The sequence below is a fragment of the Elephas maximus genome, chromosome 7 (assembly GCF_024166365.1).
Source record: "Elephas maximus indicus isolate mEleMax1 chromosome 7, mEleMax1 primary haplotype, whole genome shotgun sequence".
Taxonomy (NCBI): Eukaryota; Metazoa; Chordata; class Mammalia; order Proboscidea; family Elephantidae; genus Elephas; species Elephas maximus.
This window is the reverse complement of record NC_064825.1, coordinates 17,936,594-17,954,826: the sequence shown is the minus strand read 5'-3', so window position 1 is coordinate 17,954,826 and position 18,233 is coordinate 17,936,594. Positions and strand designations below refer to the sequence as shown.

Here is an 18,233-nt window from a genome sequence, read left to right as displayed (position 1 = left end):
CTCATCCCTACATAAAAGGAGTTCAGATTTGGCAACCCAGGGCTTGCATGACGACTGTGCACCATAAAGGATGTAGGCAACGTCTACCTTGCTGCACACTATCTGAGTGTATTGCCTCATGGTTCAAGGTGGCTTCTCAAGTACTAGCTATTGTTTCTGTTTTACAGACAGCAGGAAGGAAGAGGGCAGAGAAGAAGAAAACTTCTAGTCTCTTTCTAGAAGCCCCATGCAACATTCCGCTTATACGTTTTGGCTAGAACTTAAACACAAGGCCACGTTTAGCTGAAGGAAGGCCCAAAATATTGCCTTTTAGCTGGAAGTGTTGCTACCTTGAAAGAAAGTGGGGTCTCAATGCAGAATGGTCGTTGTAAAAAAAAAACAAAAACAAAAAACAACTTGTTGCCCTCAAGTCGATTCCGACTCTCAGTGACCCAATAGGACAGAGCAGAACTGCCCCATAGGGTTTTCAAGCAGTGGCTGGTAGATTCGAACTGCTGACCCTTTGGTTAACAGCCAAGCTCTTAACCACTGCACCACCAGCAGACTCTGCCATATCCAGATTTTCCCAGTGTCAGTATCTATAAATATTTTTTCTTTACTCTCCCAGCCACAAAGATGTAGGAGATGGTCCTGGTTCTCTGTGTCATATCCTTTTGGCAGACTTTTGATTTTAGTTGCAGTGGCTGTGGACAGGTTTGTATAATCTCATACTTACCTTGACTGGCTAAGTCCGACCCCAAGGATATGCATGCAGTATGCCTTTCCACTGTCTGCCCAGAGCATTGAGGTGCCACAGGGGCCTGCCAGGTCGGAAGTGTAAGGGAGTTAACACCCCAGGGACAAGCCTCAACCAACGGGAGATGGGAACTGGTGGATGAATGCTCCAGCCTCCCGTCCACTGGCTGGATAATTGAAAGGTGTTCTGTTGGCATCTCAAGAAAACCTGGTGGAACTGAGCCCCCTGTGTGCATAAGCAGTAGACTTGCTAGCACATCGTTATACTGGCTTCTCCTCCTTCTCTGTCTCACTCTGTTAGCTACCTCACTTGTTTCTTGGGACCATATCCAGAATAAAATAACTGTCCCAAGGTCATGTCTTAAGCTCTGCTTTCAAAGGGACTCAATCTAAGATTAAAAGTAATCTCATTATTTTAATTCTAAGCTTAGATCCTTACATCTCTTGTACTCACATCAAACTTCAACTTTACAGCCAGAAGACATCGCGTGTTGTTAAGAAGACAACTTAAAAAGGAACAATTTTTAAATTCCTTATTATACATCATGCTGCAGCCCACTTCCTATGACTCTGTAAAATATGGTTAAAGACATAATAGGAACTCAGTTCTCACCTCAAAAATGTATAAATGAGATTTGAGTCAAGAGTCTCTGATAACTAGCCTGCACAGCGGGCGGGGGTTCTGAGAAGATGAATCTCCCATTTCTATTACTGTAAAAAACTAAGCTTTTAGGAAGATTTAGAAAACACAGTAGCCTGAAATGGATTCTACTGTTCAAAATGGAAAACTCTGTTTTTACAGGCCCTTTAACCCTTGTTATACTGGTGCAATGAATAGTGTATGTATCTCCCTCCTACTGCAGCACCTGCAACGTGCCAGTTATGAATTCGTTCTAATTAAATACATGGATGACCAAGTGACATGATAGTATATACCGGTTCTGTCTACCCACCATATAAAGTAAGTTAAGAATAATGTTCTGGCATATCCAAGGGAATTTTTTGAGGATATTAAGTATTCATAAAATATCTCATGAACAGTTAAGTAGTATCTGAAAGTTTATTATCAATAGCACAATAATTCTGACTAGGGAATAAATAGCTGAAAATATATCCGAAATTTGCTACTTCTTGTTTATACTTAGATAAACTATGTGGTAACATATATATATTTTAATTATAAATAGATCACAAATCAGTAATTTCTAAAGAAAATATTTATTTCAAACTTATTTAATAGATGACTTTTGAACCAGAATAAGGAGGAAATTATACTAAATTAGTTATCTGTGGAATTTAAAGACTTGATTGGAGACAGAAAACAGAATGTCTTAGGAGAAACATATTTTACAAGCCACAGATTTCTGTGTAATAAGCTGCATTGCATCCTAACTGCAAATATGACATTCAGATGTCTGGACTAGACATTTTGGTTCTACATCTAAAGTGTTTATCAGAAAAGATTCATTAGCAAATGTGTACCTTTAAGCAGTTTAATTCAATTCAATGAGATTTGTTTAATTTTGTGCCCAGAACCGTTCTCTTTGTGCAGTAAATCCCTGGTGTTTGTAAAGTGTGCCTTCCGGAGCCGCCCAGGAAGTAAATAAGGGACAACAGATCCAACTAGCCATTACCTGGACTCTAGAAGGAGAGAGCAGAGAGAAGGCAAGAGAGGAAGTGGTACCTCTCCACTCTGCTGCTTCCCCTGGGAAATATCTGACTGGCCTCAATGGAGGTCCAACTTTGGCATTCTGTGTTGATTCATTTGAAGTATAGAAGTTGTTGTGTTTGGTGGAGTGGATTCCAACTCACGGCAACCTTATAGGACAGAGCAGAACTGCCCCATAGGGTTTCCAAGGCTGTAATCTTTATGGAAAAGAGACCCTGGTGGTACAGTCATTAAGCACTGGGCTGTTAACCAAAAGATCAGTGGTTTGAACCCATCAGCCATTCTGGAGGAGAGAGATGTGGCAGTTTGTTTCCATAAAGATTACAGCCTTGGAAACCCTATGGGGGCAGTTTTACTTTTTTTATAAGGTTGCTGTGAGTAGGAATTGACTCGATGGCAATGGGGCTTTTTTTGTTCGTTTTTTTTTTCCTTTGGTTTAATGTTTACAGAAGCAGATCACTACTAGGTCTTTCGCCACAGAGCCACTGGATGGGTTTGAACTGCCAACCTTTCAGTTAGCAGCCAAACACTTAACACTATGCCAATAGGGCTCCTTAGGTACAGAAGTACCAACCACACTTCTTTCCAAGAGTGGAAAATAACACCACGTTTTCTGTAAAGTCAAGGAGTATTGTCTATGTTGTTTGTGATCTTTATTTCTAACTAAAATCTGGTGCTAAATGGTATTTAGCAGACACACTTAAGACATGCTGTCTTAGTCATCTAGTGCTGCTGTAACAGAAATACCACAAGTGTATGGCTTTAACAAAGAAAAATTTATTTTTTCATAGCCTAGTAGGTTACAAGTCCAAATTCAGGGCCTCAGCTCCAGGGGAAGGCTTTCTCTCTGTGGGCTCTGGAGGAAGGTCCTTGTCCTCAATCTTCCCTGGTTGAGGAGCTTCTCAGGCTCAGGGACCCCGTGTCCAAAGGATGCTGCTCTGCTCCCGGTGCTGCTTTCTTGGTGGTATGAGGTCCCCAACTCTCTGCTTGCTTTCCTTTTCTTTTATCTCTTGAGAGATAAAAGGTGGCGCAGACCACACTCCGGGGAAACTCCCTTTACCATTCAGGGAGGTGGCCTGAGTAAGGGTGGTATTACAATCCCACCCTAATCCTCTTAACATAAAATTACAATCACAAAATGGAGGACAACCACAAAATAGTGTGGAGTCATGGTTCAACCAAGTTGACATATGTTTTTTGGAGGACATCATTCAATCCACGACACATGCTTAAAGAAGCTTAGGAATACATGAACATTTTAGAAGTCAGATAAGCAAGTAATGAAATAGTAAATATTGAGGTGAAAAAGAAGGGGTTATTCTCCTGCAGTTCAACTGTGATGAGATTCACTAACTTGAGAATGTGTAAGAAGTGAGTCAGCTTCTGCAAATGGTGGAATATTCTGAACATTTTTATTGCAGACAGACCCAATATATATAGTGAAGGTAAACAGCATTACTGTTTATTGTTGAGAAGAGTATAAACAGGATATGATGTAAGGAATATGAAAATTGAATTTGCCTACCATTAACTTTCAGAAAATGGAGACAAATTTGAGTTTGCTTAAACTTTTTGTCTACAGTTAAGCCATTTATTGCTTCTGTCAATTTTAGTAACTCTCTGAGTATTAAGATCAAATGCGTAATAATATGGCCCGCTGAAGAAAAGGAAGAAGTCTATAAAAAAAGGAGAGAGAAAATTTGTTGAATTAGCTTGTAGAAATACAGTTTCAGACATTTTCAATTACAAACTCTCACCTGTCTCAATTTAACGTTCAATTGCAAATATTAAAAAAAAATTAAACAAAGTTATTAATTTTTTTTTCTACTTACGATCCTGATGGAAAACTGCATCAACTCTAGTTCTTATTCCTGGAAAGCTACTTTCTATGCTTTTGGGATAACCTGGTTCCATGAATTGTCTTTGGCTATCATATCTGAGGGGGAAAAATTTTGCACGTTTTAAGACAAATACAGTGTATCATGACAACAGTTTTCTTTAAATTGTAATACTTTACAAAGTGCCTTCTCACAATGTCTAATTTTTGGAATTAAGAATGTTTAACTTCTCTACCTAAGGGTACATACCCATTTATAAAAGATATGGGTATTATTAATACTAAAACAGGCCTCCAGTTGCTGATGCAGTATTTTATTTTTCTCCCCAAAACTAAGAGCTTATATTTACTAAAACCAAAAACCAAATCTGTTGCCATAGAGTCAATTCTGACTCATAGCAACTCTATAGGACAGAGTAGAACTGCCCCACAGGGTTTCCAAGGAGCAGCTGGTGGGTTCAAACTGATGAACTTTTGGTTGGAAGCCAAGCTCTTAGCAACTACGCCATTGTATTCAATTGGTACAACTGTGTGTGTATGTGTATGTGTTTGTGTGTGTGTGTGAATAAATATAAAAATAAGCCCAGCTTGGGCACCAAATTCTGTAGGCTATTTGCATAATGTTTGAGTGTGTTAGAATTTAATTCATAAAGGAGACTCCCCCGACACTCTCTTTGCATCCCACCCTAGTGTTTTATTAAAATTTGCTCTATTCCATGATATGGAATCCTCAATACCATTGAACAGCCATTTTAGTTCATAAAAATGAAATTTTCAAAAGCAAAAGCACTAAGAATCATATTAGGAAAAAAAAATGTTTTTTGACTAAACCCTATCAAAAAACACCTAGTTCTTTTAATTCTTCAGATTTCTAAATTTTTGTCATTCTTAGTGATTTGTAGACAGGGTAAAGAAACACAGATTTCAATGCCTAATTGAAAAAAAAAATAGGTTACCTTACCTCCATAATTGATCGCTTACAAAGAAGTATGTTTTTCCACTGTAGAAAACAGCTGCATCAATCGCTCGAACACTGCTGGGGAAGCCATAGTTTGATATATCCCTCGGGTAATCTCGCAGAATATCATAGCCACTCATAGCCCAGTATTGGTTGTCTGCCAATGATTCAGGTTATATGTTAGATGAAGTTCTTTCATTTTTACAAACTGATACACACCATTTCTTATATAACTACAGCACGGATATTAAAATACATTTATACAACAAACAGTCTTTAAAAGATGAAGATGGTAAAGTTAAGTCCATGGTATTATAATATGCCTAGCAGTTCTCCAACTCCTTTAAAAAAAATTCAAACTTCTTAGCTTGATATCCAAGGACCTCACAGTTGGATGTTTTATCTCACGTGAGTTCTATACAGAGATTAAATTACAGCCTCGGGGAATCTTAAAATATTACAGCTGGGTGGAGGAGGAGGAACACTAAAGATGGCCTAATATAGTCTTCTCATTTTGTAGATGAGAAAACTGAGGTTTGCAGAGGGGACAACTTGTTCAAGGTCACAGAGCACTTAATGACAGAGATGGGACCAACCCAGGTCTCCTGACCATACCTGGCCAGCAAAATGTTCTCTCATTAGTTCACCTCTTCTGAATCTGGAAGGTGCCTGCTATAGATTGAAATGTGTCTCCCCAAAATATATGTTGAAATCCTGACCCCTATACCTGTAAATATGATTCTGTTTGGAAATAGAGTGTTCTTTGTTATGTTAGTCAGGTCATACCAGAGTAGTGTGGGTCCTAAACCCAACCACTCCTGAATTATAAAAACAGCAAATGGACACAGAGACGCACACGGGGAGAAGAAGACAGATGATGGGGATATATGCATCTCTGAGGACTGCTCACAGCTACTAAGAGCTGAAACAGACAAAGAGGGGCCTCTCCCTAGAGCCATGTCCTGAGCTCAGACTTGTAGATCACTGAACTGTGAGAAAATAAATTTCTGCCCTTGTGATATTTGTATTACAGCAGCACTGGGTAACTAAGACAGGACCACAAAGAAGTCCTGCCCGCTCCCTTAAAGCAGAACTAAAAGTAAGTTGAAAACCTTAGGCGATTACCTTTAAATAAGAAAACTAGGTCACTATCAAAATCCTCGTAAGCAGCCTGTATTCCATTTGGCAGGGATGGCCAGAATAGTGAAATAAAATATTGTTCGACTGTTCGTAGCTGAGGGTGCCTTCTCCAGAAGAACCTAGAGAAATAAAGAAACACAAGGGAAAAAAATCACATACACACAGTTTAAAGGGGCAGCTTCTGTAAGTCTTGGGCTAGTAATGACACTTCGTAAGATTGCTGGGAGAACATAACATGATAATGTATGCAAAGTTCCTAGCACAGCGGCCAGCACATGGCCAGGGCTTTTAGTGATATTATGCATGTGATGAGCACTTTATGGTTTTCAGAGTTCAAATGGTCTTATTTGATTCCACTTTGCACTGTCCCTTCCTAATACAATGGCAAGTCTTAATTTGTTAATATTGTTCATAATTGTTCCCAGAAAATAGTAGAATATATAGCCATCAACAGTAGGCAATAGCAAATACACTCAATCTCTGATTACAGAAGAAAAAAAAGAAACTAATCACCACGGAATTGATTTCAACTCTTGGTGACCCCATGTGTTGTGAAATAGAAATGTGTTCCACAGGGATTTCAAGGCTATGACTCTTTGAAAGCAGATCACCAGGCCTTTCTTTTAAGGTACCTCTGGGTGGGTTCAAACTAACCTTTCAGTTAGTATCTGGGCACCTAACTGTTTGCATTACCCTGGGGGGTCAGTCCCTGATTACACGATCACAAAATAGCAATGGAAAAATGAAGAATCCAGTCAGTTAGATAATTGGCCCCACAGCTAGGAAGATGATAGTTTCCATTTCACTTGGCTGATTTCAGATAGACTTGAATGATGTTTTAGTCTCAGGTAAACCTAGCTATGGAGTTCCCAAGCAGATATAGCCCTTGTCTTGTTTCCATTACCACAAACATCTGAATGTTAGTGAATGTTTGAGCTCCCCACCACCACCAGATGTTTTCAGTTACCCAGAGACAACTAAAAAAAACTTCAGTGAGATGACTATGTGTAGAATTCAAAGGAAAAGCTAGGAAATGTGTGTCTTAATTAGAATCCAGTTTTAAGTTACACCAGTTAAGTCAAAGAAGGAATAATTCAATCTCATACCTGTCTTTAAAGAAATATATTTCTCCTCGGAGCGTGGTGATAGCATCAAATGCCAATCTGGGATCACAGGCTCTGGGGGTGCTTGGTCCAGTGGGTTGGATAGGGTCACTCGAAGGTCCTGTTAAAAAACAGGGGATGGTGTTTTATAAGTAAAGTTCAGTGTGACTATTAGGATACTTCAGAAACTTTTCAGAAAGATGAAGGGTTTTCACGTGAAGAGGAATGCTGCCAGACTATCCCAAAAGGCTTTAAAATAACTGTAGATTTGGCCCTCTTAAAGTTTTTTTTTTTTTTTAAATTAAGAGGAATGATGGTCTTTAGAGCCAGCTCCAGATTTAGTTTGAAGCAAAGAAATTTGAATTCTAACCCACCTTTTTTTTTTTTTAAATTCTACTTCTTTGCTTCTCCCCCTTCCAGGTGCCTCTTTCCCCTTTTTTGGTCACTCGGTATCCACTTATTAACAACCTGTGATATGCAAATGACACAACCTTGCTTACTGAAAGTGAAAAGGACTTTGAAAAGGACTTTCAGTAAGCAAGGTTGTGTCATTTGCATATCACAGGTTGTTAATAAGTGGATACCGAGTGACCAGAAAAGGATCAAAGACTACTGCCTTCAATATGGATTGCACATCAACATAAAGAAAACAAAAATCTTCACAACCGGACAAATAAGCAACATCACGATAAATGGAAAAAAGATTGAAGTTGTCAAGGATTTGATTTTACTGGGGTCCACAATCAACACCCATGGAAACAGCAGTCAAGAAATCAAAGGATGCATTGCATTGGGCAAATCTGCTGCAAAAGACCTCTTTAAAGTGTTGAAAAACCAAGATGTCACTTTGAGGACTAAGACCCACTGCCCAAGCCATGATGTTTTCAATCGCCTCATATGCATGCGAAAGCTAGGCAATGAATAAGAAAGACCGAATAAGAATTGATGCCTTTGAAACATGGTGTTGGTGAAGAACATTGAATATACCATGTACTGCCAAAAGAACTAACAAATCTGTCTTGGAAGAAGTACAGCCAGAGTGCTCCTTAGAAGGAAGAATAGTGAGACTTTGTCTCACATATGTTATCAGGAAGAATCAGTCCCTAGAGAAGGACATCATGCCTGGTAAAATAGGGGGTCTGCAAAAAAGAGGAAGACGCTCAAAGAGATGGATTAACACAGTGGCTGAAACAATGGGCTCGAACATAACAAGGATCATGAGGATGGCGCAGGACCAAGCAGTGTTTTGTTCTGTTGTACATAGGGTTGCTATGAGTCAGAGCCAACTTGATGGCACTTAACAGAACAAAAACAACCACTTACTCCTTCCTCCTCAAAACCTACTACAAGGAAAGATCAGGTTATCAGTCTTTTAAGCCACAGTGTAAATCTAAATTGAGACTTAACAACATTTTTTTAATAAATATTTTTGTTTTATCCTATTTTCTCACTGTAGATATAAATATTTTTGTTTTAACCCATTTTCTCATTGTAAAATTAAAGGCTGTGCTACTAGTCAAGAGAATTTAAAACATTGGTGAGCAAAAGAAAATGTGGGGGGAGGGATGGAGAAAGGAGTAGAGGAGTAGGGGCAATTAGAGTAGGGCTTCTCATTTGAGCAGCTCTTATTGTCATGAAAGAAATTCCATGGTTCTGGTACCCTGGCAGGCTTGGTTTTCTAGTGCTGTCCCACCAGAGAGGGGAGAGTGCTTTCCGCAATTCCACTCCACTCCACTCCATACCACACTGCTTAATGGAGCACTAAACTGAGAGGTTCACAGTTAGAACCCACCCATGGGAGAAAAACCTGTAAAGATTACAGCCTAGAAACCCTATGGGGCCATTCTACTCTGCCACATGGGGTTGTTCTGAGTCAAAAATTTATTCAATGGCACCTAAACAAATAACAAAAACCTGGGTTTCCTGTTCTTCCTTACAACTAGTAGGGGGCAAGAGGAAAAGAGGGAGAAGAAATGCAATGGTTTTACTCAGGCCGTACTTATGACAAAGCAAAAAGCCCGTATACTCCTCCCTGAGAAGTATCAGTCATGCCTTTTTCAAAAAAGCTCCTTTTCCTCCCCATACTCTACTTCCATTCCCCTCCAGTCCCCATAAGAAACAATTTTAATACATTCAATATATATCGTTTTGTTAGTGTGTATTCTTGAAAATGCCTTGTTTTGTCTGTATACATTTCTAATTTTTTTTTATATTACATAATTTACACATTCCATAATATGTGGAAACCCTGGTGGTATAGTGGTTAAGCACTACAGCTGCTAACCAAAAGGTCAGCAGTTCGAATCCACCAGGCGCTCCTCAGAAACCCTACGGGTACAGTTCTACTCTGCCCTATAGGGTCGCTATGAGGACAAATCAACTGGACAGCAACAGGTTTTTTTGGTTTATAATATGTATCCTTCTGTTTCTTTTTCACTGAGCATAATGTTTTAAAGATCCATCTACGTCATTAGCATATGCACATCAAATTCAGTGCTTTTGGTCACTGCACAGAGCTCCATGGGGTACATCTACTGCGTTTTACCTGCACACTCTCCTCATGGTAGACCTTCAACTTCCCTCCAGCTTTCACCACCACGGACAAGACTGCAGTGAACATCCTTGGCAGGCCTTGTACACATCCCCTTGTGGGTCTATGTGAGATTTCTTGCGAGGGAAATGTATTGAGGAACAGAGTTGCTGTATCAAAAGGGCCAGCCATGTCTTTTTAAAAAAGCTATAAAATTTGGGAAGCAAGAAGGAGGAGGGAAAAAAAAATCACCACTATCTATAGACAACTATGGAAAATAGTTGTGCATTTCTTCCCATTTTTCTCCTTCCCTAGGCCTCCTTTGTCATGCTGTATTAGCTACAGGTAACTCTCAGAGGCCAGTTTGAGTTTTCCCAGCAGAGAGAATCTGAGAGAAGTGCCAAGGGAAATGCTCAGATCAGGGGCCTGTCGGGGCCTATTCCTAGCTCTTATCAAGGACTGTCGTGTTCTTCATGTGGCTTTACCATAGATGGCCTGGATGCCTTCGATGTCATCTTCAGGGAGTGAATATGAGCTGGTGTCCGTGTAAGCGTAGGTGGGATACATCAACGCACCAGGATCAGAGGAATGAGCGAGCCCCAAAGAATGGCCAAATTCATGAGCAGCAACAAGAAACAAGTTGTAATCTGAAATGCAAGCATATGTGGTGAATGGCTCTAAGGGTGATGGAAATACGATTTCAAAGAAAGCAGCTTCCAAGCCAAAACTGCCTGGAGGAACAGCCCTCCCCACCCCATCTTTTTCACCTTCCCTTCAGGTACATGAAGAAATGGAGATTGGGAGGAATCAAGCTAGGAGTCAAAGGTTGGGATTAGGTGAGTATGAACTTCTCATCAAATCTTAGAACTAAGAAAAGCTGCAATTATTCCAGTTTCCAAATTTTATGGATTTGGACCCGATGTTTGGAGAACTGATGGTCATATAATTTGTCAGTCTCAAGGCCATCACACATCTCACCATGGCTCTCTAAACCCTATTCTCTTGTGCTCCTATTCTCATCCCTCTTCCATTTCCCAGGCCCACAGTCTCATTAGCAGAGTCTCAGTGAGTAGGTAGTTAGAAAATAAGTCTGCCAGGCAGCAGAGGAGCCTTGGATGTAGGGCCAACTCATATTGGCTCCCTAATCATAGACAGCCTAGCACTGGCTCTTCCCTGTTCTTGAGCTCTCCAGCCAGCTCTAGGAATGCTCCGTTGGAAAAGGAGAAATCCCTTACAGCTCCCTTTCCCATCTTTTAATGTCTTCTGGCACAGTGCCTAGCATGACAGGCCTTCAGGGCTTCACTCACCTGACTCCAAGAGATATTAGAGGGCTTGAGTTCCTTGGTTCCCTGAGAATCCTTCACTCCAGCTTTCTCACAATACCCTATAGTTTTCTACATGTTCACCTTAACCAATAATAGTCACAGTTGTAGAGTGCTTACTATATGCTAGACAATATCCATGTGCAACATTATTTAAGCTTCACAGCATTTGTGTTAAATAGATATTAATAACACTATTTTACAGTAAAGGAACTGAGGTCTTTGGATTTTGAGTATCTTATTCTTGGCCTTACAACTACTAAGAGTTGGAGCTAGGGTTCAACTCAGGTCCAAAACCCATGCTGTTACCACAATGTTCAATTTCCTATAGATAATTAGACTAGTAAAATTCTACTCATGCTCCAAGACTTACTGTCTTGATCATCACATCCTTCCATTTATATATTCTTGGGTGCATTTCAAAAAACATCTTTGAGTGCTTAGACTACTGTGCAACCAGCTGTGGGAGATTTGTCATGGTTCTCTGGGATCGCATGATCTAGAGGGGAGATATGTGTACAAGCAACTTGAATGCACAGAATAATGATGGAAGAGCAGTTAGAGACGTAGAAGAAAAGGGCTGTTATGAGTCTGTGGAGAAAGGACTCGTTCCCAGCTGAAAGGCAAGACAGGAGGGGGTCTTTGACATGGTATGGAAAGATGAGAGAGAGTTTGAAAGGTGGGTCTTGGTGTATGGGGAAGGACATTTCTGGAGAAGGAAACAATGTGAACAAACTTAGGGAAGTTGGAAAGCACAAGATGTGATCTAGGGACAGGGAATGGGGCAATATTGGCTGGTGCAGATGGAATATGAAGACAAACCAGAAAATCTAGGGCACAAATTCACCAAGAGTCTTCAGTATCAAATGAAGATGTTTAGATCTTATTTGGTACAGAATATGCAAACACTAAAAGTTTTAAGGAGGAGAGTAATGTGTTCCAAGATGGACTTTTTAACAATAAACCTTGCTGCACCTAGGAAAAATTAGAGGGAGCAGGTGTTGGAGGTGGAGAGTCCAATTAGAAACCTGGGTCATTTAGTTCAGGCAAGGTACACTGACCATCTAAACTAGTGGGGAGAGCAATAGGAATACAAAGCAGTGGAGAGTTACTATGTGTCTTTGGGTACACACAGCTCCTAGTGCAGGGATGTAGGTGTAATGGACACAACATATATGTTGAGAAAATGGCAAGAGGAACAGGTGACCAAACAAAGAAAATAGGTATCTCTTTATTGTTATCTAAAAGGTGCTCTGTGTTTTATTATTGTCCCGTGGCCTTGTAAAGTGCCATTTGGTAGAGATATATGTGTTCTTAGCTTCTTTTCTTCCCTGCAGGTGCCCAGCCCTTCTTATTATGAGCCTTCTCCTGGAAGGAGTGGTTTGCTATATGGGAACATGACATTGAAAAAGAGCTTTGTGAAATTGCATCAACTAGATGAGAAAGAAGGTGACTGCTCTTTTCTAAATAGGGCCATTTTTTTTTTTTTAAAGGAACCCAGTTATTTCTAGATTTCAAAAAATATGGGCCTTTGCTAAACAGCATTAAATTTCAAAATATTAAAAGAAAGATATACTTTAAAGTGGAAGTCAGCAAACTTTTTCTGTAAAGGGACAGATAGAAATATTTTAGGTTTTGTGGGCCATGTAGTCTGTCACAACTATACAGCTCTGCCATTGTATACTGAAAGCAGCCATAGACAATACATAAATAAATGAGTGTGGACCTGTTCCAATAAAACCTTAACCATGAACACAGGGGGCCGGATGGGATTTGACCTTGGTCTGTAGCTTTCTGATCCCTGCCCTAGAAAATAAGGTCAGTAAGTAGCCTCAAGATTTTTTAACCCAAGTAAACTTAATATTCTAAGGCAGCAAAAATTTTAAATGATGAGTTTGAGTGAATTTGAAATGTTACAGTAACTTGGATGTGGACATTGATTCTAATGTGGAAAATGTTCATTCAAAGACTACCTGTAGACATAACCTTGGTTACCTTACTTTCAAAGCTGTTGGTCCATGTTTCTTCTGCATCAAAATGAACATCTCCTCCAATATCTTGGCCTGGTTGAAAGGCATGAGCAAGGATTCCATTGGGTCCATCAAATGGAGAATTGTCACCATGCTCTGAAATGAAACAATTCATATTAAATCCTTGCTGAGTCTCAAGTTAGCAACAGAAAGCAAAATTGAGGATTATTGCTTTGAGACTACCTTTTTCGAAGAAACCAATCTCGATGTCTGCTTTTCCCTCTGAGATGTTGGTGAAGCTCAGGCGTGATGCACGACTCCAGAGTGCAAAGGCTTTCCTAAAAGCAGTTTCCACCTCAGCCTTTGTCCAACATGAGGGATAACTGTTAATCCTTCAAAGTGAGAAGATGAGTGAAGAGTTCATTAATGTCTAGAAGAAAAGGCTATCAACAGATTGAGTTGCTCTATCTTGGAGTGAGTTGCATATGTGATGTGCTACCACTGTGGAGGATTTAAGTAGGGGATGAGGATTCTGGGTTGAGGACAAACATCAGTTCATATCTGGATTTTGACCCTTATTAACTTCAGGATTTTGGAAAAGTTACTTTATGTCTTTAAACCTTAGTTTCCGTGTTCATAAAAAGAAGATAATAAAATAGTAGCCCTCTCATAGGGTGCTATATGGATTAAATACACGTAAAGCATTTAGTTCACTACCTGGAAAATAATAGTATTAAAAAATATATTGGAATGTCCATAGGTCAGGTGGCAGATAGAGTGCAGAATGAAGAGTAAAATGAGAGTTCTCCCAAAATATCGATGTATAGTATGGAGGCAGAACACATTTAGGTAAACTCCCTTTTCAACTGATTGATCGACAACATTACATTAGGTTACATTACGGAAAGTAATTATACTACAATAGATGTAAAGTAATTACATTGTATTAAGTTACACTATGGAAGGTAATCTGCTCTACTCAACTTATTTAACCACATGTAACTACTCCAGGACAGCATCTAGACTACTGTTTGGCTAAACAACTGGGAACTAAAGCGTAGTCAAGCTGACACATAAAATTAACCATCACAGGCTGTTTTATTTTTTACAGCGTATATCAATAACCCTGATCTAGAGAATTTCCAGTAACAAATCTTTTTGGGGTCCTGAAGTGAGTGCTTAGAGAGACAGCCTTACCTCACCATGGTCCTCTTTAGATTGTTGGTGAAGGAAGACAAAAATGGCAGGCTTTGGAGTGAAAAGAATCCATGGAATCCCTACCCTTTCCTTCTCATGCTCATTCACGGGTATCTAAACTCCACAATGGCAGGGATGTTTGTCTGTTTGTCCCCAGTATATCCCAAGTCCTAAATCAGTGTGTAGCACAGCCTAAGAGCTCAATAAATACTGGCTGAATGAATGAATTCTGAAACTCAAGAAATATCACCTGTAGGTCACGTTCATGTGGTTCCACTTGGGGTTTCCTGGGGTTAACATAAAACCACCAATATCAGGCACTCCACAGCGAGGCTTTTTCATTATCTCCAGGGTTTCAGCATCTGGTTTCCCTGTCTCATTCAACCCAAAGAACCGCTGCATTTCTTTAAGCTTTTTGACAATCACGCCAGTGCTGTTATTCCTTTCAGACTCAAATTGAGACATGGGCAATCGGTAGAACTTTTCTAGGTAATTCTGGACAAAGACAAACACATAAGAGTACTTGCTGTGATATTGCCTTCAGTTCTGTGCGTGTTTTACATTCCTTTCTAAATTGCTTCAGGGATCAAACCATGATTTACAACCTGACAAAGCCACAGAAATAACACAAATTTGTAGGTTGACATTGAGAGAATATTACCTGAAAAGAACAGCCCTTCCATTCAGTACTCTAGTTAAATGTTTATGCACAAAAATAGGTGTTTCCTAGGGAGACAATTGCTACATATAAAAGGTAGCATAGTGGTTAAGTGCTACTGCTGCTAACCAAAAGGTTGGCAGTTCAAATCCACCAGGCACTCACTGGAAACTCTACGGGGCAGTTCTACTCTGTCCTGTAGGGTTGCTATGAGTTAGAATCGACTCAACAGTAGTAGGTTTGGTTTTTTTTTTAAAATACAGTATAGGCAGTCCCTGGATTATGAAACAAGTTCCTTTCCTAAGTCTGTGTTTAAGTCGAATTTGTACGTAAGTAAGAACAGTTAGGTACGGTTCATATCTAATGTCATTTAGTCAAATGCTTGTCCTAGTATATAGTGTAGCTTTCTGTGCATTAAAAAATTAAAGAAACACTTCCAGATACACTAAAAAATCTTTAACATAATAATGTAGTAACAATAATAATATTTTGATGTATGTCACAAAGTAGCACCTGTTTGTTATTACGAACCTTGGATTTTTTTAATAATATGCTTTATGGGGTGTTCATGACTACAGGTTGTACCTCAGTCTGACATTCATAACCCAGGAGCTGCCTGTAATGAAATTGCTTTATTTTTATAGAAGGAAGAATTAGAAGCTGCATTTAGTGACTTCTCTTGAGGTATTAGTTGTATCATGCAGATTATCTCTTATAATCTCCAAACACTAGTATAACCAAAAAAAAAAAAAAAACCTAACAAACCAGTTGCTACCGAGTAATTCTGACTCATGGCAAACCCGTGTGTATCAGAGTAGAACTGTACTCCATAGGGTTTTTCAATGGCTGTGATCGTTCAGAAGTAGATTGCCAGACCTTTCTTCTGAGGTGCCTCTGGTTGGACTCAAACCTCTAACCTTTCAGTTAGCAGCCAAATGGGTTAACCATTTGGACCACTGAGGGATGTCAAACACTACTATAGAATAGATTTAATCATCTTCAGGAAGAAATGGAGGCTCAGGGAGGTAAGGAACTTGCCAAGATTACAATTCAGGTCCCTACTCACCATGCTGCACCTCAAACGAGAATTTACAATTTCGAAAGAAGAACTTCAAATATGTTTTTAGGTAACAGCAGCATCACTGATGTAACATTTTATCCACCAAGGCAACTCTTCATAAGGAGCCTCTATTTCATTTGGAACTAAGGGTTCTGAAGGAGGTTAACAAAGCAATTATATGACTTCTTTATCTCACTTCTGTAGCCTGTGAACACCTGGTCTTCTGTAGATGACAGAAGACAGAACACAGGCTTGCAATCAGACAGGTTTGGATTCAAATCTTGGCTCTGCCACTAATAAACCATGAGACCTTGGACATGTCAATCACATTCCTTGTCTCTAAAGTAAAAATAATAATCCCCACCTCCCAGGGTTGTTGTGAAGATTAAATAAGATAATGCTTGTGCGATACTTAGCAGGTGGCCTTGTAAGCACTCGATGAATTAGCTCAATGAATCTAGCTATTTGCCCAGAGGTTTTCTGTTGTCATTGGAAGAGATATCAAAACATCAACAACAAGAAAAATGCCTTTCTAAAAGTGGATTGCTAAGAAAATTGCATATGCAAACATGTAACCGTGATCTCTTGTGTTCCTTAAAATTTGGCCTGGCTTTCATACTGTGAAACAATAGAAAAAAGCTTTTGGCTCTGCTTTCGTAGGGCTTCTGAGAGTTGATAAACAGTCCTGCAAATCCGGTGCTTGGTAGATCACAATGAATGAACTGATTCCTGCTTTGTTCTCATCTCGCACCTCAGGCTCTCTTCTACAGCTGGGATTTTTGGCTGCAAAAGGAAGTTTCTATAGGAAGCACCAGGCAGGTAGTAACCATATTACAGATATAACTAAGGGAAAACCTTAGGTAACTAAAAAAAAAAAAAAAAAAATTTTTTTTTTTTTTTTTTTATGGTAACTAAGAAAGAGAGAAAATCATTTAGTTTTATAATTAAAGCCATTCCTTCTAAAGAGGTTCTCCAGCTGGAGGCAGCTTGGCAGCAGTATTTTCCCAGGCTTTGAAGAGCCAGCATATGTTCATGCCTTGACTTTTAGAGGGCCCAGTCCTTGCCAGACTGGAATCCTCCAAATCATTGAGCCAAGCTGTTAAGCCTCAAGGAAATCACCCAGATAATTTCTTTCAGGCTGTTTTAACTAAGAAGAGAAAACAACCCACCCCATTTCCCAATAATTGTCAAATCAACCACTCACCCCAGGGGATAGGTGATAGTTCATTTACCTGAACAATTTTTCTATTTCTCTCTTCGGGGGGTTCAGCAGGTACAGGGAGGGCTTTGGAGAGCTCCATGTGGACTAAGAGCAGCAGCGGAAGCATTTTCAGACTTAACATGGCCTTTTCTTCAAACACTACCTCTCCTGGCCTTCTTGTCCGCTCCTCTGGGTATGGCCCTTGGCTGTTGTCTACCTGGAAGCTCACAGCATCATGTGTCACTTGCTGCTCTTTTTGGTCCCTTTTAAAGCCACATCTTAAACAATTGCTTCATCAGGAATATGAAGCAACATAGGTCATTTACATCCTAACGATTTTGCAATTTTATGATGTGATTTAGTACCCCAAAATGGAGGAGACTTTCAGCAAGGAAAAAAAAAAAAATTGCTACACTTTGCTTTTGGGATTTTTAGTTAGATATTTGGCAAAATCATCTGGCCAAAGAAAAGGCATGCCCAATAGGAAGTTGCATGGGCAAACAGCAGTTTTCTGGCTATGTTAAGACTCTGAGGCTCTGTTAATTTATGCAAGGGAATGTTGTTAGGTCAGTGGTAGGTTTCTTGGAACTAAGGAGCCCAACTGGAGAATCCTTGTACTTGCCTACCCTTGCTTTAATTGAGCAAATTTTGTGGCTGGGCGGGTTGTCACAAAGTGGGTTTCATATTGGGGTCTGGGACTAGCTTCTGGAGGATGTGGTTTTGGTCTGAATGTATTAGAGAAACACCAATCTGTAAGTCAGATGTTTCACAGGAAAGACAAAAAGAGGAATAACTGATGATGATAACAAACATTTGGTGATTACTTATTACACACCAGACCGACGTGTTGTAC

At 39.7% G+C, this 18,233-nt stretch overlaps 1 protein-coding gene across 1 annotated transcript; it reads right to left on the bottom strand.

The window, feature by feature from the left end:
- Window positions 1-3,839: 3,839 nt before the first annotated feature.
- On the bottom strand, window positions 3,840-17,607 carry MMP8 (matrix metallopeptidase 8). Its single transcript, XM_049890897.1, has 10 exons — window positions 17,412-17,607; window positions 14,712-14,956; window positions 13,508-13,656; window positions 13,295-13,420; window positions 10,458-10,619; window positions 7,446-7,563; window positions 6,325-6,458; window positions 5,203-5,356; window positions 4,237-4,340; window positions 3,840-4,080 (listed from the first exon to the last, which is right to left on the bottom strand). Exons 1-10 carry the CDS (start codon window positions 17,520-17,522, stop codon window positions 3,968-3,970), a joined length of 1,416 nt encoding a protein of 471 aa, XP_049746854.1. The 5' UTR covers window positions 17,523-17,607; the 3' UTR covers window positions 3,840-3,967.
- Window positions 17,608-18,233: the final 626 nt, after the last annotated feature.

Excerpts from the sequence above, each read along its gene's own strand:
- MMP8 (XM_049890897.1), bottom strand. The coding sequence starts at position 17,522 with ATGTTAAGTCTGAAAATGCTTCCGCTGCTGCTCTTAGTCCACATGGAG. Across the intron at positions 14,957-17,411 it reads GAAATAGAAAAATTGTTCAG|AATTACCTAGAAAAGTTCTA; the intron begins GTAAATGAACTA and ends GTCTTTGTCCAG. Across the intron at positions 4,341-5,202 it reads GTAAGCGATCAATTATGGAG|ATATGATAGCCAAAGACAAT; the intron begins GTAAGGTAACCT and ends TTTCCCCCTCAG.